This window comes from Misgurnus anguillicaudatus, chromosome 24 (assembly GCF_027580225.2).
Source record: "Misgurnus anguillicaudatus chromosome 24, ASM2758022v2, whole genome shotgun sequence".
NCBI classification, from domain to species: domain Eukaryota; kingdom Metazoa; phylum Chordata; class Actinopteri; order Cypriniformes; family Cobitidae; genus Misgurnus; species Misgurnus anguillicaudatus.
The window spans coordinates 10,129,010-10,152,471 of NC_073360.2; the positions used below are offsets into that span (position 1 = coordinate 10,129,010).

Genomic DNA, 23,462 nt, shown 5'->3' on the forward strand with positions numbered 1-23,462 from the left:
TATATTTAGCTGTAGTAGGATAGCTTGTTAGTCTTTTTTCATAAGGGGAAATATAGCACCCTGCGTTCTCAGTGCACCTCCTTGTGGCTTATAACTGTTATATTTTGCGGGCTCGCAAAATCCCTAGCCCGAGCCCCGGTGAATGTTTTTGCATTCTCTGAGATTTAGTTAGGTAATTATATTGTATGTAATTCGGCGTCGCCTGCAGTCATTACTATCCTCAAGTAAAACTGTCAGGAAGTGAAAGTATAATTAAACCCATTATTTTTCTCGTGTTCACGTCTGATATGCGCAGCTGCACGCGCATCTCTCGGCTGTGCTCTTCACGAGTACCCGCTTAAGTAATTTCGTTTTTACCTCAGCCCTATCAAACTAGCCACAACGTCAATCACGTTTTCTGCCATTTACCTCAACCACTCTCACCGCAGAGATTCGGGCCATTAGACGGTCTATGATTAGGACTTCTTCTTCTTTGGTGTTTTACGGCAGCTCGCATCCAGCTTGTTGCATGATTAGGACTTCATGAAGGCTTACAATGCTTTGTTTTTTACCCGCCCACTTGAAATCAAAGCGTGATTGGTCGATTTGCCCGTCACTCTCCACACCAAAACACATAGCTTGGCCTTCCTTGGGATTCTTGAAGTCCTAACCAATGAATGAGCCAGTTTACCGGGCCTTAATAGAGACAGACGATTCTGATTGGATATGAACCTGACAGTAAGCTTAACGTTAGAACATAGATGAGAGAAAATATATTACATGTATTAAATTAAATTAAATATAAATTTAAACATGTAAAAACATATTTTTATTGAATACTTTATTATTTATTAGTATTATTATAAAAAATATTTTTATTAATTTTTTTAGGCCTTCTCTGAAGGCGTAGAAGGCCCTGAAGGTTCCCCACTGATGCACACTAAAGTTTTTTACTATGAGAGTTTTACGCAATTAAGAAAAATATTTAGCATACTTAATTAATCAAACATACCTATTACAGTGCCCTCCACAATTATTGGCAAAAGCGATCAAATTAATTCTTTCTTTTTTTGCAGAAGCATAATCTCTAACAGAATTTTTTTTAAAAATATACCCTTTAGCACAAGTTAATAATAATTTTTAAAAAGTCCACGAATTAGGAAAAAAAAATATATATATATATTATAAAATCACATGTTCCACAATTATTGGCACCCGTAACAATTCCTATGAAAAATAATTAAAAAAAGTTTTAAATATATTTTTCTGTAGTTGCTAAAGTTGGTCAGGGTATCTAGGAAGTTATAATTAGTAATTCATGACTTCCTGTTTCCTGGAGTATAAATATGACGTGACAAAGAGGTCTAATTCTCTTACCCATTTGTCATCATGGCAAAGACAATAGAACACACCATTCAAGTAAGGCAGATGTGTGTCGACCTTCATAAGTAAGGCAATGGCTACAAGAATTAACTTGCCCATATTTACAGTCAGAGGAATCATTAAGAAGTTTAAAACAACTGAAACAGTGACAAACAAGGCTGGAAGAGGTCCCATGTTTATCTTGTCACAACGCACGGTGAGGAGGATGTTTAGATTTTTCCTAAGCTTACTGTCACATAATTGCATCAAAGAGTGGCATCTTGGGGTTACAAAGTCTCCATAACAATTATCAGAACCTCTATACATGCCAACAAGCTGTTTGGGAGGCATGCACGGAAAAAGCCTTTTCTCACAAACATAAACATCTGGAGATTGCTAACAGTACTGGAACTTCAACTGGGATCATGTGCTTTGGTCAGATGAGACTAAGATTGAGCTTTTTGACAACAAACACTCTAAGTGGGTCTGACGAAAAACAAAAGATGAGTATGCCGAAAAGCACCCCATGCCCACCGTGAAGTATGGTGGAGGATCTGTGATGCTGTGGGCCTGTTTCTCTTCCAAATGCCCTCAGAACCTTGTTAGGGTGCATGGCATTATGAATGCTTTGAACTACCAGGACATTTTAAATAAAAACCCGAGGGCCTCTGCCAGAAAGCTGAAGATGGGTCGTCACTGGGGCTTTCAGCAGGATAATGATTTAAAATATTTGGCAAAATCTACACAAAAATGGTTCAGCAGTCACAAACTCAAGGTCCTCCCATGGCCATCTCAGTCCCCAGACCTCCGCCCAATTGAAAACCTGTGGGGCGAGCTAAAGAAGAGAGGACCCAAGACACTGGATGATCTAGAAAGATTGTGCAAAGAAGAATGGTCAAAGATCCCTCTCTCTGTGTTCTCCAATCTTGTGAAATGTTATTGGAGGAGATTAAGTGCTGTCGTGTTGGCAAAAGGGGGTTGTACAAAGTATTAATATCAGGGGTGCCAATAATTGTGGAAGCATGATTTCAAGTTTTTTTTCTAAATGTGTAAATTCTTTATCACCAAAGTAATGTACTTAAATCAAAGGTTGGATTTTTGTCTTTTTTTGCATTTGGGTTCTATGTTGTTTAAATAAAAAGGAGAATTTTTAGAAGTCCACGACCACATATTAAACAGGGGTGCCAATAATTGTGGAGGGCACTGTATATACTGCCACGATTAATAATTACTAATGTTTCCTGTAACTTGTAAATCATTTTAAATTATTGATTTTTACATTTAAAATGATACTAGTTAGTGTTAATATCATAGCGAGAAGAAATTACTTTTTTAAGGAGGGATTTACTAAAGGTTTGGCAATGAAAGATGGTTCAGTACCCACTTTATTTGGAACAACATGCGTCTCCTAACCACAACCTTTAAGTACATTATGTGTTTATTTTCCCCCGAGTGTTCTAAAATGTCTAGTTTACTGTAATGTCTCATCAGTTAGCCACGCTACCACCGCATGTTGCAGTTAAACTACTGTTTAGATGTGGCCCAGTTAGCTTACATACTTCCTTAAATGAATGTTAAAATGTTAGTGTCGTCGTTTGTATTGCTTGGATTAATTATAAATGATGTGTATTGATGTCAGTGATTAAACTCTTAATATACTGTCAGTGAGTCATGTTAGCAAGCGGCTAACACGTTTCTCTACTGTTTACAGATTTGCTATGGCCCAGTTAGCTTACTTACTTAAATGAGTCTAAAATGTTAGTGTTTGTTGTCATTTTTATTGCTTGGATTAATGATGAATGATGTCTTGTTTAAACTCTATGTACTGTCAGAGTCACGATAACAAGCAGCTTATGCTGCACTTACGGGTTTGCTATGACCCGGTTAGTTCACATAAATGCTTAAATGAGTGTATGTAAATGGATGTAAATGATTAATGATGAATGATGTGTATGATGTCGCTAATGTCTTGTCAGTAAGTCATGTTAGCACTAGGTCAATGTTGCACTATTGTTGGATTGTGCGGAGACTCTGTCAGTTGACCAATCAGAGCAGAGTAGGCTACCGAAAGGTGAGGTTTAGGCAGACTGAGTCGTTTGAATGGCTTCACACAAATCGTTTGGGGATCTCTGATAAATGAGGTAATATTAAATTTATATTTTGAGAAAATTACAGTGTTTTTTGACCTTGCATGCATTTAAACCTGTTGTCCGGCACTTATAAACAGTGACAGGATGCTTAAAATTGTCATCTTACTGGCTTTTAAAGAAACTTATGCATTTTTTCACAAAGCGATAAATACAAACAATCGACATTGCGTAAACATCAAGCAGTTTTGTTTAGATGGACAACGAGGTAGGTTTATTACAGGACCATAAAGCAGCAAAATTTGCTAGAGAAGTGTTAAAAAAAACTCTTAAATCTTAAATGGCACAAACATAGTCCTGTAGGCCACCATTGTTGTTGTAGTTCTCCAGTATTCAAGCATGCCTGTAAACTAGGGTTGTGACAATTAATTGGGCAAATACGCGTTATCTCAATGAATGAATCTGAATTAATTACAGTAAAATGCCGCCACATTTAAAAGCCAGAGGGCGCTTTCGTGCAGAAACTCCATCTGTGCCACAGAAGAAGTATCATCACAAACACTATTCAGGGTTTCCCACAGCACATTTTAGTTAAGGCGACCCGCCTAAGCTTGGAAACCCTACCGCCTTAACTAGGCTGTCAAAAAAAAAAAAAAAAATCGATGCACAAAAGGCCATCAAGTGCATCTCTGAGAATAGGGCGTACGCGCATCACACCACGAGCGGGGAAGCGCGCCACACAGCCGATATGAGAAAGACGTGGTCCGGACCGTCATTGTCTGGAGGATAACTAGCCAGTTGATAAAACATCTCGGAGAATAGCGCAAACGCGCTTCACACCGCGAGCGTGCACGATCGCCACACGACCGAAATGAGATAAAAACGTGGTCTGTCATGTCTGGAGGATAGCCAGTTGATAAAACGCGTGTCCGTGAGAACTGTAAGTGGACTTATGTTTTGGTGTTATTTAAGCCTGTAATGGTATTAGTCTATAGTTCTTGCTAATTGAAAGTAAGTTAGCTGGTGATTTTGTTGTTTGAGCAACCTGCTAGCTAGGTTTCACGTGCCTGTTGATTAGATATAATTGTTGATCGCTCTTGCTCACGCTATTTATGTGCATTATTTACATGCTACAGTAGTTACACTCCTTTAAGATAATGTTATTAATAGTGGGAAATAATCAGTTTTTTTTATTTTTGTGCCATCTATCATCGTTCGCCAGACGTTCGACAACATCTGCTTTAGTTTGTGTTTATTAACCCCTTTAGTTTCACTTCACCACGCAGCTATTCCCATTAGAGTTAAAAACATTTAATTCATTAATAATCTAGTATGTGTTCATTTTTTGTCATAGTTTCTTCAAAATTAAGTTTTATTTGAGTGTTTTAAGTAAAACTATTTTAATTTTCATCATAACGCATACACCCCGACCCTTTGATTGCCACGTCCTCGGACCCGCCCAACCTTACCACCTTAACTAACAAATTTTCTGCGGAAAACCCTGAAATTCCAGGAAATATCTAGAGGCATATTTATATCGCTGTTCTTCAAATTGTTTCAGGTATTTTCATGATGATAGAGAATATTTTGAATGATTGTGTTTGACGAGTGTTGCTTTTTTAAATGCGCGTTATAAACGAGTCAAACTCGTAGTGATTTTAGATGGATAAGGACTTCCTACTGATCACAGAGCCGTAGTACACACACAAGCTGTGCATGAAACACTGAATCGGAGCCTTACGATTATTATAAATACGAATAATTAAAATATTCTAATTGTTTTGAAATGTTACTGAGGAGAGATACATTGCTTGTAAATGGTTTTAGATTTTATTAAACATAGTTATGTAATTCATTGCAATAGATTTATGAACTATTTGTGAACTATGTAGCTTCTGTTACACACTTTGCATTAGAAATACTATTAGTAAATAGTATGCAGAAAGTATATAGTGTTATGGATTTGAATATATTTGTGAAGAATGTTTACATCATCTTTTACCAGAATAGAAAAATATTTCTCATAATTTTTAAAATATTTCTCGTAGTTCTCATAATTCATACGAGATTTTTGAAAACTGGTTAATAAATGTTAATAATTTATGCAAAGAGACAATTTGCTTTATTAAATATAGATGTGATATACAAATGGGGGGGTTGTGGGGCTTTTGCTATGTTTTGGGGGGGGGGGGGGCTTACCACTCTGAAGTTTGGGAAGCTCTGCTTTAGATGTACTTCTGCATGCATTTGCATTGAATAAATTATCATCTAAGAATTTTTAATGATCCTGTAGTAAAACTCCCACAATAATAATACCCATAATGCAGCGCTAATTGTGGAGTAATGCACTCATCCACAGACAGGAGATGCCAGGTGACAGCGGGCGTAGCGAAGCAGGCGAAAACGTCATCTGTGCTGGTGAAATGTGTGAGGTGAGGGTATGCCACGGCCTGACCCCGACACTGACCCCACATCAGCACCTGACCGCTCTGCGTCTTTGCTGCTGATGTGTGGCTAGTGTGACATGCAGCCACCTCCACCATTCTGCAGAAAAGGGTACAGGGACTCATTTCTGGACCATACACAAAACCAATTGAATTAAAACTTTTTAGATTATACCACAGCAGCTTTGTTTGTCATGCAATCTAGTCTTGTTCTGCATAAATCCGGTTACACCACAATTTACTTTATGTGGTGAAAATGCTACCCTGTCTCAGCCTCTGAGGTTTGTGATTCAAGATGAATATATTTAAAAGGCTATGAGTCAATTTTGAAGAATGGGGTCAGATTGGGAATACTGTGGAAATAGGGACATGACTGATCATGAATTTCTTGGAAGTATTTGAAATATTAATGAACACAAATAACAAACCTCCCTCTTGTGTTCGAAACAAAAGATAATATGCATTTGGTAAACTGTAAATTGTGTAGGAAATATTAGCAAACATTTAATCAAAGAGAATAAAAAAAATACATAATTGTTTCAAGCTGTTATCCTTTTTTTTTTTGCTCACAATACAGCGGCTGTCACAGAGGAGTTCACGTGAGAAGTGATGGTTTCTGTTCAAGTCTTTGTTAAATGGTTTAAGGAACTCATGACAGGATCTTGCCATTCCAGTACATCTAACCTGTCACCCAGATGCATTTAAAGCATTTCACAGACGTGTCACCAGGCGAGACGGCAGGCAAATTATTTCCATCACATCAACTGTTTATGATCTACTGAAGCAGACAGACAGAAGACGACGATCTGGTTCTTACCTTTCTTTGTCCATGTTGATTAGGGTGGGCACGGCCTGGTTGCTCTTGTTGCCTGTACCTAGCTGTCCGTAGGAGTTTGCACCCCAGGAGTAAATAAATCCTTCATCTGTAAGTGCCAGCGTGTGTGCGTAGCCACATGCAACCTATTTGAGAAAAGCTGGTTAAAGGCTTACGACAGGTGTAACACTAGTGATTTCTGTTATTTACCGCCAAAAGGATAGTTTGCGCTGGGGCAAGCTGTTAGTAAATCTGGCACTTAATCTCATGTTATTTATTTATGATTTCTTTGTGGTTAAAACAAGCTGTGAAAATGTATTGTTTTGAAAATTCAAAGCTTAGTGTGGTTAATTTTTTGTTTGTCTAAATACATATATTCATGTATTAATCATAGAAAGTGTTTACCATACCCTAAATGCAATTCAACAGCAAGAAAAGGTGAAACATAAGGTAAATAATGTGCTGTACTATTTTAAAAAATAATTTGGTCCTCACCTGTACAATGTTTATTCCCTGTAACGCAGCAATTCGACAAGGGGTTTGCTGGTTGCCGTTGTTGCCCAAACCGAGCTGTCCATTGCAGTTATAACCCCAACCATAAGTCTGTCAACACAGAGCTTTAGTTAAAACCGAACATAACTTTTTATTATAACTAATAACAACAAATGTGCAACTGCAATTATTCCTATGATTATTATAAAAATACAAGGGAGTATGGTGGGGTAAGATATCACTGATAAGACACCAGGCCCTTTAAAACATGTATTAAAATAACTATTATGCATTAATACTGTATATACATAAAAGCGACAATATAGATAAATCATGTAATCATTTGATCACAGTACAGTTTCTCACGGTATTTGAGTAAAGACACAATTGTGACCCTGGACCACAAAACCAATCATAAAGGGGCTCAGCGCCGCGCTGCTCAAAAAAAAATATCGAACGAGTTGTTTTACTATGAGTATACGCACACCGACAGATGGCACCTGTCCGCAGCACCCAGCTACGAAGTTGCTCAAATCCCTGTCGTGCCACAGAGCGCCACTCACATAGTTTAACATTAAATATCATCATATTTGTCCCAAATCATTAACGATTAACATATATTTTGCATTTTAAAATAGACGCTATCTGACTAAGCCCGCCCTATTTAATGTCCTAGACGCTGCACTGAGCTGAGCTGCATGTCCGGTGTGCGACCCCCTTAAAAGTACTTTTTTTTTAAGAAATAAGATTTCAATTGATGTATGTATGTTTTGTTGGGATAAGACGACTTTTGGCGAGATACAACTACCTGAAAATCTGTCATCTGAAGGTGCAAAAAAAATCTAAATATTGAAAAACAAACCGCCTTTAAAATTCTCCAAATGAAGTCCTTAATTCATAAACATTCTTAAAGGAATATATAATTTTCTTAAAAGAAAAATCCAGATAATTTACTCGCCACCATGTCATCCAAAATGTTGATGTCTTTCTTTGCTGAGTCGAGAAGAAATTATGTTTTTTGAGAAAAAACATTGCAGGATTTTTCTCATTTTAATGGACTTTAATAGACACCAACAATTAACACTTAACTCAACACTTAAAGGGATAGTTCGGCCAAAAACGATATTAAACCCATGATTTACTCACCCCCACGCTGTCCGAGTTGCATATGTCCATCGTTTTTCAGACAAACACATTTTCGGATATTTTAGAAAATATTTTAGATATTTCTGTTCATTAAATGTAATGTTGCGGGGTCCAGCAATAGTCCACGACCTTCAAGTCCAAAAAAGTGCGTCCATCCTTCACAAATTAAATCCAAACGGCTCCAGGATGATAAACAAAGGTCTTCTGTGGGTAATCCGTGCGGTGTTGTTGTAGAAATATCCATATTTAAAATGTTATTAACTTTATAAACTACCTTCCGGTAGGGCTGTCACTTTTCGTTCGAAAATCGATTGCACAATCGATCGGACCAACCAAAAAACGTTTCGAAAACGAAAATAGGCAATCGATTTTAACCAAATATGTACACTATTAATTTTAAAAGAATTAAACAGTTAAAATATAGATGTAACAAAACTCAGAAACAACCAGAAAAAGAAAAAAAAGAATCCCGAAAGTGCAGTAGGTGTGCGAAAGCTAGACAGAAAATACCCAGCAATTTTACGCACCTATAGTTTCACGCTTTCAATAGCTGCATCTAGTGTTTTGCAAAGAAAATGGAGGACAGCGTCAATAAACCTGTACAACACGAGACAGCGTCAAAATTGTGACCTTACAGGAGATGATGAGTTATGACAAGGAGCCACCCTTGCGAGCTGACAGCGACCCGCTTTTGTGATGGAAGATTGGCAGTACGAAATACGCAGCTGGCAACGAAGTACCCGAGTTTCCCTGGGACATCAGTGCGGTCGGAGTGCGTCTTCTCAACAGATGGACATATAGTGAATGAAAAGCGCTCTGCTCTTGACCCCTAAAATGTTGATCGACTTGTTTTCCTGACCAATAATTTGTAATGGCCCTAGTCTTTTTGCGCATTTCATTATGCCTGCCTAGTGCCGCCTAAGTGTCGGTTACGTTTAATAAAAAAATACACAGCATGTTCTCAACTTCAAGTAAGTCTATTTAAAGTTTCATTTTTGAACAGTTGTTTGAAATGGATCAAATCATTATTTTAAATAATTTTTGAATTGCCTAAATCATAAATGCAGCCGGTTTGAAGCCTGCAGTAATGTTTTTCATTCATGGCAGCAGTCCACTGTGCATATTTTTTTAGAGAATGTTGCACTACTGTTGCTGTTTTTTTTTCTGCACAAAACTTAATGACAATGAATAAGAAATATTGCTGACTTGTGCGTTTTAGGCGCTCTCTTTGCATTTGTCTGTTATTTGGCGTTAAATGGAAACGTCTTTTTTAGACATGGAAAATCGATTTTACAATCGATTCAATGAACACTTATATATTAAAAATCGAAAATGATTTTTTCACAAAAGTGACAGCCCTACCTTCCGGTAGCGCCGCCATCTTAGACTCAGGAGAGAGGATTAGCGTAGTGTACGCACTTTTCTTAGTGACATATGACAAATTCGGAGGGCGGGGGCACAGAGCAGCAGCAGAGAAACTCTGTACGCTGCGTAAGCTCTCATCCTGAATGCGCATCACTCCAAAATGGCGGCGCTACCGGAAGGTAGTTTATAATGTTAATAACATTTTAAATATGGATATTTCTACAACAACACCGCACGGAATACCCACAGAAGACCTTTGTTTATCATCCTGGAGCCGTTTGGATTTAATTTGTGAAGGATGGACGCACTTTTTTGGACTTGAAGGTCGTGGACTATTGCTGGACCCCGTAACATTACATTTAATCAACAGAAAGATCTAAAATATTTTCTAAAATATCCGAAAATGTGTTTGTCTGAAAAACGATGGACATATGCAACTCGGACAGCTTGGGGTGAGTAAATCATGGGTTTAATATCGTTTTTGGCCGAACTATCCCTTTAACAGTTTTTTTCAACGGAGTTTCAAATGACTATAAACAATCCCAAACGAGGCACAAGGGTCCCACCCAGCAAAACGACCGTCACTCTTGACAACAAAAATAACAAATACACACTTTCTAAGCACAACTTCTCGTCCAGATCCGGTCGTGATGCGCCAGGTGACACCACGCAATACGTCATGACGTCAAGAGGTCACAGAGGACGAACGCGAAACTCCGCCCCAGTGTTTACAAATGTGTTGAAAGAGGACCGGTCCTACGTTGTTGTATGTCAACTGATACTAATTAATGTCTTTGTGTCAGTTTATTGCTTAAAATGGTCCGCAAATGTGCGTTTTATATATGTAACACGTGACCTCCCTACGTCACTACGCATTTACGTTAGGTCGTGCTGGACCGGACCTAGACGAAAAGTTGTGGTTTAAGGGGCCAGTCACACCAAAAGCGCTTTAAACGCTTGCAAACGCAAGGCGCGACGCACTGCCTTTTTTAAAAAAGAGCAATGCGACGCGGCTTTTCATATTGCTAAGCAACCACCGAGTCAGCTGTCTTGTCAATCAAATATTGAAGCGTGAGCGCTCTTTTGCTGTTAATATTAGCAGAAACTTTATAAAAGGGGACGCTTGCTCTGACCTTGTTTGAGGGTGAGAGGTGCACAAACACACAGGAGAGAGTGAGCGAGTGGAGTCCGGTTCTTCAAAGCAACTGTAAACTTCCCTCACCACAACGTAAGGCCCGCCTCTCCCCTCATTCGATTGGACAATGGAAGACGCGAATGACGTCAGGTGCTTCTCCGCGCTCAGCGCTCCTTCAAAAACGCGTGCGCGGCAGGCGGCAGAAAACCGCAAGGCGCGCATAAACAGCGCGCAAACGCGCCCTGCCCATAGAATATCATTCAAAAAAGGCGCCTGCAACTGCCATAAACGCTTTTGATGTGACTGCAGCCTTAAAGAGCATATTTTTTATTTTTCTTGTCAAAAATGACAATCGTTTCGCTAGATAAGACCATTATGCCTCGTTTGGGATTGTTTATAGTCCTTTGAAACTCCGTTGAAAAAAACTGTTACGTGTTAAGTGTTAAGTGTTGGGCTCTATTAAAGTCCATTAAAATGAGAAAAATCCTGCAATGTTTTCCTCAAAAAACATAATTTTATCACAACTGAACAAAGAAAGACATCAACATTTTGGATGACATGGTGGTGAGTAAATTATCTGGATTTTTCTTTTAAGAAAATGGAATATTCCTTTAACATTTATAAAGATCAATAAAGTTCTGCTATATTTACGGTAGGAAATTTACAAAACATCTTTATGGGACATGATCTTTACTTACATTTTTGGCATTAAAAAATCTATAAATATGACCCATGCAATGGGTTTTTGGCTATTCCTACAAATATACCTGTGCAACTTATGACTGGTTTTGTGGTCCAGGGTCACAATTAGGTAAAAAAAAAGTCTCTCACAAATCAAAACAATAAGAGAATGAAGCCTGACATCCTGACAGTGTTGCCAGATGTACGATTATTATCGTATTTGTACCATAATTTTGACCTCTGTACAATGTACGATCAATAATGAAATCCCATAATGTACCATATTTCCACATTTTGTGACACTTCAAATGGTTGTTGCAATCATAGGGCTTCTACACTTATTGATCTATCTATTGATCCTACGTCTACCATCATAATTGTGAGGAGAAGGCAAATGCATATAACACATGTCTTCTATCTCTTGGTTTTGGCTAGAAGGGATACAGCTATGGCCTAAATCTCACAACATGTTGGATTAAGGGTTAGGTTTGGAGTAGGATTAGAATAAAAACAGCGTTCATTCTGCAAGATTTTGTGATTTCAGCAGTTCCTGTTTCCCTTCTTGCAACAATTCAATCTCTTCTTACGTTATGTCTTCTCAGCCAATCATCGTTGAGAATGACTCTTTATTTTTTTCTAGTGGTTTTGAATCTCCGACTAAGGTTCACTTAGTCATTTATCTACTGAGAAAATCTAAAGGCTATCAAAAGTTGTTTGTCTCGATAAAATAGCTGTATTCTGCACATTTACTTGTGTACAATCATTTTCTTCCAAATACCATTAACTTGAGGTTCTGGTACGATACTTGGACATTTCCAATCTGGCGACACTGCATCCTGAGTGCATGCCAACCCCTAATTCATAAATGTCACTAAATGAAATGACATTTTATTAATCCTATACTATTCAATTTGCAAAATGACACAAAGGTGTTATCTCGAAATGTTTGTGTCTATGGGATCACCTCTCCATTGTCCAGTACAGCCATAGAGCAGAGCTGTCCACAGGCAATGTTGACTACCACCTTGTTCTGCAGACAGCTGCTGACTCTGCGAGGGGTGGGCTGGTTGGCTGTTGAGCCCGAGCCCACCTGTCCGGAGTTATTATAGCCCCAGGCGTACACCTGAGCACAAGAGAGGAAAAGGCACAAAAGATCAGACTCAAATATTGGCGCTTTTCCATTACAGAACTTATAGCAGAGCACAGATGACAACATATTTGCTCGAGACAGCGCAAGCTAGCATGAAGGTAAAGCTAATCTTTTACATTATAGCGATGACACTAGTAGTGACGATTCTCACAGACCAATCACAGACTCTTCCTCACACATGTGCGGCTCTGATATTTCCTTGTACTAGAGAGGTTGTTAGCATGCAGAGGGTTAAAACCAACGAGTGTGTTGTTCCCGTTCCCTGGCACAGAGGAAATTTTAGAGTACCTGAGCTTTTCTGGGCTCGGATTAATGGCTTTAGTTTTAAGAAGGTTGCGGTCATGACAGTGTTGCCCTTGGAGTAAATCACTTGTCATAAATGAGTTAGAAATTAACAAATAAATAAACGAGTAAACTACTGCCCGATACTATTGTGTATAGGCGATCTCACAGGCTGACGATAGGACGGATCTCAAAATGGGGCATATTGCCCAAAACTAACTAAAATCAAACTTTGATGCCTCTAATCTATTAATTTTACAAACAGGATTTTACAAACAGGGTCACATATGTGGAAAAATAGTTAAATAAATAGTTAATTTTAAGTCTACATTTAAATGTAAAAGCCACACTTGCTTTATATTTCAGGGTTCCCACACCTTAGCTAACTTCAAATTCAAGGACCTTTCAAGGACTTTCCATGTCCAAATCCCCCTCAAATTCAAGGACTAAATGTGGGGACACATTTCAAGTGAGAGCAAGGTTACATCGTGTTACCTTTTAAGATATATTGTTACAGTTCTCTTTTGAGGAAACACGTGCTGCGTCACTGAGGTGACACTTTGGGAACGCCTCCAAGGGTAAGTGCGTATGAATGTGTATATCAAATTCAAACGACAATTGCTTAACGACAAAGACAGGGTGACGAGGGAGCCAGGAAGTATATCGCTATCTGAACTATTGCCAAAGACGGCGTTACAGGGACACATGAAGTATGGCAATTGGAATGGAAAGTATGGAATTATTATGATATTATCCTACACTACACAGGGAATAATATTGATTTGTTTTCCAGAAAACATCTTGCAAAAAATAGATTCAAGCACTTTCAATGACCTGTATCTATGTATGTATATTTTCAAAAACTTTCCAGGGCCTTGAATTTTTTTCCCCAGATTCACAAACTTTCAAGGATTTAAAGGACCCGTGGGAACCCTGAATATTTACTTACTGTACTTATTTTAAATGCATTTCTTTGCCTGACTTTAACTTAGTATTGCATTACTCTACAACATGAATAATGTTAAACAGCTTCACACAACCATGTCTTTAGATGTTCTTTATGGCAAAATTGTTCAAGCCTAATTGAACAACAATATTATATATTATGTTATATATACATATATATGTTTTATGTAAGAGACAGCGTGCCTTTTTAATGACTAACTGTTTTGATTACGAACCCTGGGCAAAAGCCAGTCAAAAATTAGGGACATCAGTTCCTCAGAATCACCTCAAGCGTTCAGTGTTGGAGGTCAGCCAGCCATGTTAAAAGTCACACCTGCTCTTTCTTTTCAATCATATATCTCTGTGCTTGGAAATGTTTCTATGTCGTTGTGGAAATGTTCATAAACCTGGCAACACAAATGCTGTAAATGTTCTTGGTGTTCCCAGGAAGCCTGATTCTGGTTTTCATTGGAAATGCATTGCCCAGACATATATTTCCTTCCCAGATGTGGATATTATATTATTATTTCCTCATGTTGCTTTGATTTAAATGTTAGTCATTGCATCAGTGTAATGGGGTATCAGTGTACCTCTCCATCAGTGGTGAGTGCTATGGTATGGTGAGAACCGCATGCCACCTCTGTTACTCTCTTGTTGATAAGGTTGGTGGACACCAGGGCAGGGGTCAGACCGTGATTGGTGGTGCCGTTTCCTAGCTGACTGTAGCCATTGTGACCCCAGGCATAAACCTCTCCATCTACAGATATGGAAAAACCATCTGTTAGCGTATTTATACAGCCAAGTTAAAGCTGCTGAGAGACTAACAGATTTAGGAATTATTTGGGTTATACAAAAACAAGTGGTTGAAAGTGTTTACACATGTTAGTGTTTAACAGTTCCACAATAATATTTGGATTGACCAATAACATCTTAATATCATGTGTATATAGGGCCTAAATATCTTAAGAGTCTAACATGAAGGACAATTTTTGAATATAAAATGCAGCACCAGTAATTCACAATGTCAAAATGAAACCTTTTATGGTTTAAACAAATAGCAGTGTTTGTGTAAAACATTTAAATGCTTTTATTGTAAGTGTGAAACAGGGTCAAATCAAGACCTCATGTTAATATTACAAAACTTTCCTGTTTAAAACCATAAACATTTTATAAACACAGGGGTGTTGAGTAAACGTTTTGTAATAAAAATAGCAATATTCTTATAATATATTAGTTTTATATTGATTCTAAAGAATGTGAACCAATCAACCAACTAACTTTAAAACTAATTAAGATTAATTATTTCAAACTTGGAGGGGAGGTTTCCGGGACTAGTCCCAAACTAAAATATATATCGTCACATATATCAGTGCCATTGTTTTGTCTCAAGATGCACACCTGTATTGTTTTTTTTAAGGTATGTTTGTAAAAACTACTTAAATGTCCTAATAACTAAAACCTAGTCCTAGATTAATCGCGATTAATCGTTTGCAGAATAAAAGTTTTTGTTTACATCACATTTGTTTGTGTACTGTGTACAATACTTATGTATATATAAATACATGCACACGCTGCATAACGATTAATCGCGATTAATTGTTATGCAGCCCTAGATAAAAGCATCTGCCACATGCATAAACGCACTTCCGCTGCTTAGTGTCCGAATTCACTCACTTTGTTTTTATTCACTCATTCAAGTAAACTATATTAGTGATCAAATTTAAGGAATAGTAAATAGGGGGCTATTTCAAACACTTCTCTTTTCTTAAAAAAAATAAATAAATAAGGAATACACTGTTGGACTGGATTTGCAATTTTGTCACCCACAAATAGAAACAAAATATCAATACATTTCATATACTTAATAGGAAACAATTTACTCCATTCAAACGTATCTGAAGAAGATAGCCACTCCAACCTGCGGTGGTGATGACTATATGTGGTCCTGTGCCGTAGCTCAAAGAGATAATTTTTTTGCCACATAAGATGTCGATCCGCCTGGGTTCAATGGTGCTCTGTGTGTCTCCAAGTCCCAAGCAGCCATAGCAGTTTGTCCCCAGTGCAAACACCTGCAGACACATTTACAGCAATCAGAAGGGTTCAACATCTGACAACATCTTATAATTCATTATGCCATATATTAATTACTAACTGATATTGCTTGCTTGCCATTCACAGCCTTCAGCTGTACACAAACGCAGCTTTCGCGTCTTTCGCGTTGGTTGATGTTGAGCCAGACGGACGAGCTCAGCGCTGTCATATATCAACACTATGCAGTGTTTTCAACCTCATAATGTTTATTTTAGATATCAGACAATTAATACACATAAGCACTGGTAAAACAATAGCCTACATTTAGTTTGTAAAATACACCCTGATGTCTGTGGACGCAGCAATAAAAATCCATTCAAATAAGTTAATAATTTGCAAATAATAAATAATAATTATTTTCAAATGATAAAAATTTGCCGACGTGTGTGATTTATTTCAGAAAAACACAGTGGAAGTAACTATAAAGATTACTCTATTGTTATAAAAGTTATAATGATACCTGTTTGAAAGACGGGGATGTGCACCTGTCAATCAGCGAATACATAACAGAGCGAGGCCAGGGACGAACGTGCTCTTAAACAGGAAATAAAATATGGAATAATTTGTGCATCTTTGAATAACCATAAGAATTTCCTTTTAATATAATTTTTGTCATATAAAGTTTTAAGAGATAATAATGTTTTATCCAATTTTATTGTTTATTTGAACTTGCGGTTAACAGAGTGTTTGGCGCATTTACATCAGAGTTTATATCAGTAGGCCTAATATTGCTGTTTTTCCGGTAACAATAATACAATTTACATGTCAATCCTGCTTCCTTCTCTGTTTATTAATTTCATTATGCTGTTATGTTAAGTTATAGCCTATGTGGATATTTATTGCCATATGAGACGTCCATTGCCGTTTTATAAATTCTCTCGTCTAATATTCAAATCATATGCGGAATAATGTTTGCATCTTTGAATAACTGTAAGAATACAGTCCTTTGAAAAAAAATTTTTTCAAAGTTTTGAGAAATAATGTATTTAGGATATTTATTGCAGACTTTATTGCCGTTGAATACTCTCGTCTATAATATGGAAATCACATACATAGGCTATATAATGTGGTATACTGCAGAGTTACCCTGCTACTTTTAATTTTTATGTGGAGATAAATAAACCTTTGCAAATCTGCTGATTTAATCCATTCATGTCCTGACCACAGGCTAGAGATTTTAAACACCCTTAATTCACACTTATTAGTCTATCAAATAATATCTCATGCTCTATCATCATTAGTGAGTTTCTGGTTACCTGTGCTGTGCAGTTGCATATGAAGTGTTTTATGGACCGCTGCATTTAAAAATATGTCTTTTCAAAGCGAGATCTTAGTGTATCATTGATGGTATAAAGTTAAGCCACCTCAACAATTGCACATGCCCCCTCAGTCATTTCATCCTGCAGCCGGGCCTGTTCAGATACTTGGCAGAAGATTTTTTTTTGTTGCCAATGTCATAAAAAAATGTAATACAGTACTAAACATTGGGGTAATATATCGCTATTGCCACTATTTTATAAACAGCTCTGCCTTGGGTGGGAAAACAACTGATTTACAAAGCCTCTAAATTATTAAATCTATTGTTATACATTGGGTTTTTCAAGACTAAACTAAGACTAAAAGTACTTGAAACTTGAAAAGTTATTGCCACAACAAACGACCCATGAATACATCTCTCAACTACTACGTGTTCTTAAAGTGTGTAGTATCAGGTCGCACTCACATTTAACTTTATTATAAAAAAACCATATTCAAATGCGATTGTGCTAAGCCCCCGACTCCCCGAGTGGCAACATATTTTAATTTAAAGGGGCCATGTCACAAGACTTTTTTAAGATGTCAAATAAATCTTTGGGGTCCCCAGAGCACACATGTGAAGTTTTAGCTCAAAATACTGTATAAATAATTTATTATAGCATGTTAAAATTGCCACTTTGTAGGTGTGTGCAAAAATGTGTCGTTTTGGGTGTGTCCTTGGGTGTGAAGTTATGTACTTCACAAATTAATTAGAAACTTACCGTTAAGACGACAATGCTTGACTAACTGACAACATACTGATGTAGGCTTATGTTTAATGTCCTGCACAATGTTTTTATAACATGAACCTACAGTGTTCTGTCGGGACTTTAAACATTTATAAAACTTAAGCGTCTGCTCTGCGCCTCCTATTTAGCGAGGGTGTAAAGTTGCGCGAGCTTATTTAATCAATTGCTTTCAAATGAGCATGTTCAGTAACAACACAAGCAGCTGTACTCCCACAGACTGCGTGTCAGTTTAAGCGTGTCCTTTCTCCGACTCGCGTCATTTCTTCCGCTTGCGTTTTAAACAACTCGCAAGTGGACAAAAGAGACGAATTAAAAACACCAAATGTAAACAGGAATGTGTCTCTCTCGTCCACTAATAATCCAATCGACCAAGCGCGTCTTAATACCAGGTGTAAAATGTTGTGAAGAAACCGCGTGACTGCCGCCACCTGAACTGACTGGGAGACTGACTGAAGTGAAGGGGAGTTGGCTGGTGTCACTCTGGGTCGCCATTAGCAACCAATAGGGCGCGCTCTGCTGGACAAACAAGTACCTACATCTTTCAAAAGCATTTAATGTTTTCTGTAAGGAACGTTGATATCGGCTGCATATCTGCGGCTTATACGCCGATACAGATATATCTGCGACATGCTCATATCGGCCGATAAAATCTGCAAAACGATAAATCGGTCGGGCTCTAATTTTTATATTACATAGGGATGGGCAATATAAACGATATGCAATATAAACGATACAAAATTGGCATACGATAGAGATTTTAAATCTATTGCAAATCTATTGTGTTGATGACGCAATCTACCCGCGAACTTTAGAGCCACGAGCTGCAGCCGAATAAACATGGATGAAAGCGTCAGCGAAACAGAGGAGCTCGTGAAAAAGACTGATGCAACATCTATTATTTGGATTTAAGCCGTCCAACAAGCAGCAGGAAAATATACTCTGTAGAGCAAGGGTGTCCAATACGGCAATGCTGGTAGATCGCACGCAAGTTAACTGCTGCTCCACGCGCGAAATTGGCATTATGGTCTAGTAATTGTCAAACATGCAGTATATATATATGCAGTATAGTCCTCACAAGCATTTAAAGTGTTTAGTATTATAAAAATAATTAACTGTGTTTTTTTAGCAGATAGATCTTGTCGGCTTTATCATTTTAAAAGTAGATCACCAGACAAAAAAGTCTGGACACCCCTGCTGTAGAGTGTGTCAGGCAAAAGTTCCAGCTAAGAGAAGTAACAAGACTAATCTGGCCATAATGGTTTACTTTTACTTACTTTTTTTTAGCAGTTTGGCTTTTCTAAGGGTCTATATAACCTGTTCTGAAATTAGTCTATTAAAATTATTATATCGCAATACATATCGCTATCGCAAGAGGCTGCCATGTATAACGCAATATGAATTTTAGGCCATATCGCCCATCCCTAATATTACACAACATTTAATATAAATATGTCTTTTGATAACATATCCGGTATTATATTTACAAATGACTAAACCAAAAACAGTCATGGGCAAAAGTTTTGGCACCCTTCGTAAATATGAGAAAAGAAAGCTATAAAAAGAATCTACAATGTTTCGTTTTTAAGCTTTAATAAAACAATATTTAAAAAAAAAAATCACAAAAATATGATGTTTCATTGAAGTAAAACAATTGAAAGTGGTGGGGGGATTACATTATGAATAAATGTTTATCTCTAATACATTGGACACAATTATTGGCACCCCTAGAAATTTTTATGAGTAAAATACCTCTGAACTTGAAGTATATTAACAATTTCTTAGCAAACCATGGTGACTAGAAACATGATGTTGTCCAGTCATGGCTTCCTGTTTCACAAGAGAATAAATATTAAGTAACACAAACCCCAAGTCCCCATAATCATTCATCACAGTGGATAAAACCAAAGACTCTAGTTCTGAAAATTTTCATTACCGCAACGTATCCATGACTGGATTTGGGTTCTTCAACATGGAAATATTTATAATAATAAAAAAAAGCTTCAGTGCATGTTATACTATAAACATTTACAGTAAAGAAACATGTGGTATTTGTTGAAGAGACAATAATAAGAAATATAAATGTGTCCAAGAAAAATTTTCTCATCCTCCGCAACAATTTTCAATCATTGTTTAAGTCCTCAAGGAACTAACATTTTCCAAAAAAAAAAAAAATAGTTGGAAGGGACATAATTGACTGTGACCCTCAAGATGGCTTCCAGGTAAGCAGTAACTTTTCATTACCGAAACATGAGTTTGTAAATGCATATATTTAATGTAAAATCATGTTGCGGTAATGATAATTTTTGACTATGATAATCTGAAAAAATGTAAATAATTCTATAGGAAATAAATTTTTTAAATCCTCTAAAAATAATGGTTATAGTAAGTTCAGACCTTAAAGGTGCAGTGTGTAATTTTTTAGAAGGATCTCTTGACAGAAATGCAAAATAATATACAAAACTATATTATCAGGGGTGTATAAAGACCTTTCATAATGAACCGTTGTGTGTTTAATGCCTTAGAATGAGACGTTTTATCTACATACACAGAGGGTCCCCTTACATGGAAGTCGCCATTTTGTACAGCCATGTTTCTACAGAAGCCCTTAACAGACAAACTTTTTTACTAAGTTGTCTCCAATGATGATATGTTTGTCCGGTGGCGGCTACCGTAGCTTCTATATGTGTTTCAAAAGCAAGAGATGAGCAGGGGACTGAGCCGTTGGTTGCAATTCACAACCTCACCACAAGATGCCGCTCAAATTTACACACTGCACCTTTAATCTTATGTGCAAAAAAATGGCTTCAAGAGAAGAAAAAAAGCCTCTGGTCTCGTGCAAAAACAAACTCCAGTATATTTATTTGCTGAACTGGAACTGTAAACAGGACTGGGTTCTGCGGCCATATGGAACATACAGTAAAAGAGTTTTTGGCAGCAGGAACACAAGATGGCTTTGGTGCACACAGGAATTAAAAAGTGCTCTGTGTCTACAGTTAAATATACCACCGGACCTTAAAGGAATAGTCTACTCATTTTCAATATTAAAATATGTTATTACCTTAACTAAGAATTGTTGATACATCCCTCTATCATCTGTGTGTGTGCACGTAAGCGCTGGAGCGCACTGCGACACTTCAATAGCATTTAGCTTAGCCCCATTCATTCAATGGTACCAATCAGAGATAAAGTTAGAAGTGACCAAACACATCAACGTTTTTCCTATTTAAGACGAGTAGTTATACGACCAAGTTTGGTGGTACAAAATAAAACGTAGCGCTTTTCTAAGCAGATTTAAAAGAGAAACTATATTTTATGGCGGAATAGCACTTTTGGGAGTACTTCGACTTTTATCTTAAAAATAATATATAGATAATTTATTATAGCATTTTAAAATTGCCACTTTTGTAGGTGTGAGCAAAAATGTGTTGTTTTTGGGTGTGTCCTTTAAAATGCAAATGAGTTGATCTCTACACAAAATGGCAGTGAGGTAATTTGATAGTGCAGATTAAGGGGTGGTATTATCCCCTTCTGACATCACAAGAGGAGCCAAATTTCAATTACCAATTTTTTCACATGCTTGCAGAGAACGGGTTGATCTTTTATACATTTTACAAGCACTGGGGACCCAATTATAGCATTTAAACATGGAAAAAGTCAGATTTTCATGATATGTCACCATTAAAAGAAGAAACAATGTAGATTTTTTTATAGCTTTTTTTGCTCATGTTTACCAGAGAGCAAAGAATTTTGGCATGACTGTAGTTAATGACATTTAAACGTCTTGTCTTATCTTAAAGTCGAAAGTAATCATGTTTTCCTCATAGAAAGTCTGTATTTGTTAAAAACGAGCAAATAAAATATTTCATTTAATGCTCCTTACCTTACTCATGAGGTAAAAATAGCCATGTAATAAGCAGGATAATGTACTTTACATTATTCCTTACGTATCGACTATTTGATTAGCTGTTGCAGTTCTACAAAAGTTTATCTTCCCATAATATGTTTGGAACAACGTCAGGGTGTCTAAATAAACTACAATGTCTGTTAAACCACCAGAAGAAAACAATTTAAAAAGAAGGTGAGCATGCACTGCACAAGAGCTCTTCTAACGAAAACAAACAAAGCTTGTGTTAGTATTACAAACCTATATATAGCCTCATTCTATCTGCTTAGCAGCCCAAGATCAGTCCGTCAGTGTCTTTAACACTTTCCAATGTGGGTGTGTGAGAAACAAGACCTCTACCCAAACCAGATGACTATTTCCCAGATGGAATGATTCACCTGAATGTGTTTATCTGTCAATGCAGATTAATGGTTCAATACCTCATCGTTGACTGTAACATAGATGGCTTCACTGGCAGCATTGCCAAACACACAGGCTTGACGGATGAGCCGCAGCTCTTCTGGGGGCAGGAGAGCAAACACTGGCCACTTTCCCACGTCAAGCATACTTTTCTATGAAATACAACAGACAATATATAATGTAAGAAGAATACACATGCTGTATTTTAAACCTAGAGCTGCATACCTAGCATTTATTGCCATCATTTGTTACCAATGCAACTATGGGACTTCTAGTAGTCACTGCCATGTTTGCATGTATATTTTAGACTTTAACAATAGCAATATCAGTTTTCTGATACATGCACCATAATTATATTTGGGCACTCTTTGAAGTACTATGGAAATGAATATGACATGTTTCAGTTTCACAATCGATGACAGCGATATATCGTAGTAACACAAGACTTCTTTGTAAAAAATAATTACTGTAAATTGCATTAGAAATAATAAAGCTGTCGTTTTTTAAATACATTTCCCTTTTCAGTCAGGTTAACTTAACAAAAACAATATATTATACAAAAATACATACATCAATAAAAATATACATCTCTAAATGAATAATAAGGTGTAACGAGACAAATACGGCGGTCAATTTAGTCATACAAACATTAGCATTAGCTGACAAGTCTACGTTAAATTGCTTTACGAAAAACTTTCTACTGTTATTACTCGTCAGCTAGCTAACAAGCTAACCACTGTTTACAGTTGTGACAAGTCGTCTGTTTAAAGATGCTAAGAGATAATAATCCACAAACCTCCATAAGCGACATTTTAAGATGTTGTTTTAAAGTCTTAATAGTTAAATATCAGCTGTTATTTACGTCGAGTGTTTGAATGATTAAATGCAGCTAACGTTAACTGATGTTAGCCGGTTGATGTCACACAAAAGATGCTAATTAAATGCACTGCCAAGATGTTTATGGATAAATAGCTCTCGTTGTTTACCTTGTATTACCCTAAACTCCACATTCGTCATGTCTTCGTTTATATTAGAGGATGACAAAGATGTGTTAAAGCGCTCGGGAGCGGACTTCTGCTGTCAGTGCAGTATCAGCTGGCAGTGTGTGTCGCGTGCGTGGATTTAACCCACCAATGACTTT

At 37.1% G+C, this 23,462-nt stretch overlaps 1 protein-coding gene across 4 annotated transcripts in view; it reads right to left on the reverse strand.

The window, feature by feature from the left end:
* Positions 1–23,453, reverse strand: part of rcbtb2 (regulator of chromosome condensation (RCC1) and BTB (POZ) domain containing protein 2) — a 36,241-nt gene extending 12,788 nt beyond the window's left edge. For all 4 annotated transcript variants that reach the window (XM_073862604.1, XM_073862603.1, XM_073862601.1 and 1 more), the window contains exons 1-8: positions 23,308–23,453; positions 22,342–22,473; positions 15,801–15,951; positions 14,473–14,639; positions 12,470–12,628; positions 7,182–7,289; positions 6,690–6,832; positions 5,779–5,972 (exon numbers count right to left, since the gene is read on the reverse strand). In XM_073862604.1, coding sequence (XP_073718705.1) covers positions 5,779–5,972; positions 6,690–6,832; positions 7,182–7,289; positions 12,470–12,628; positions 14,473–14,639; positions 15,801–15,951; positions 22,342–22,467 — 1,048 coding nt within the window. In that variant the 5' untranslated portion in view covers positions 22,468–22,473; positions 23,308–23,453. The remainder of the gene's footprint in view (positions 1–5,778; positions 5,973–6,689; positions 6,833–7,181; positions 7,290–12,469; positions 12,629–14,472; positions 14,640–15,800; positions 15,952–22,341; positions 22,474–23,307) is intronic.
* Between the last annotated feature and the right edge of the window lie 9 nt (positions 23,454–23,462).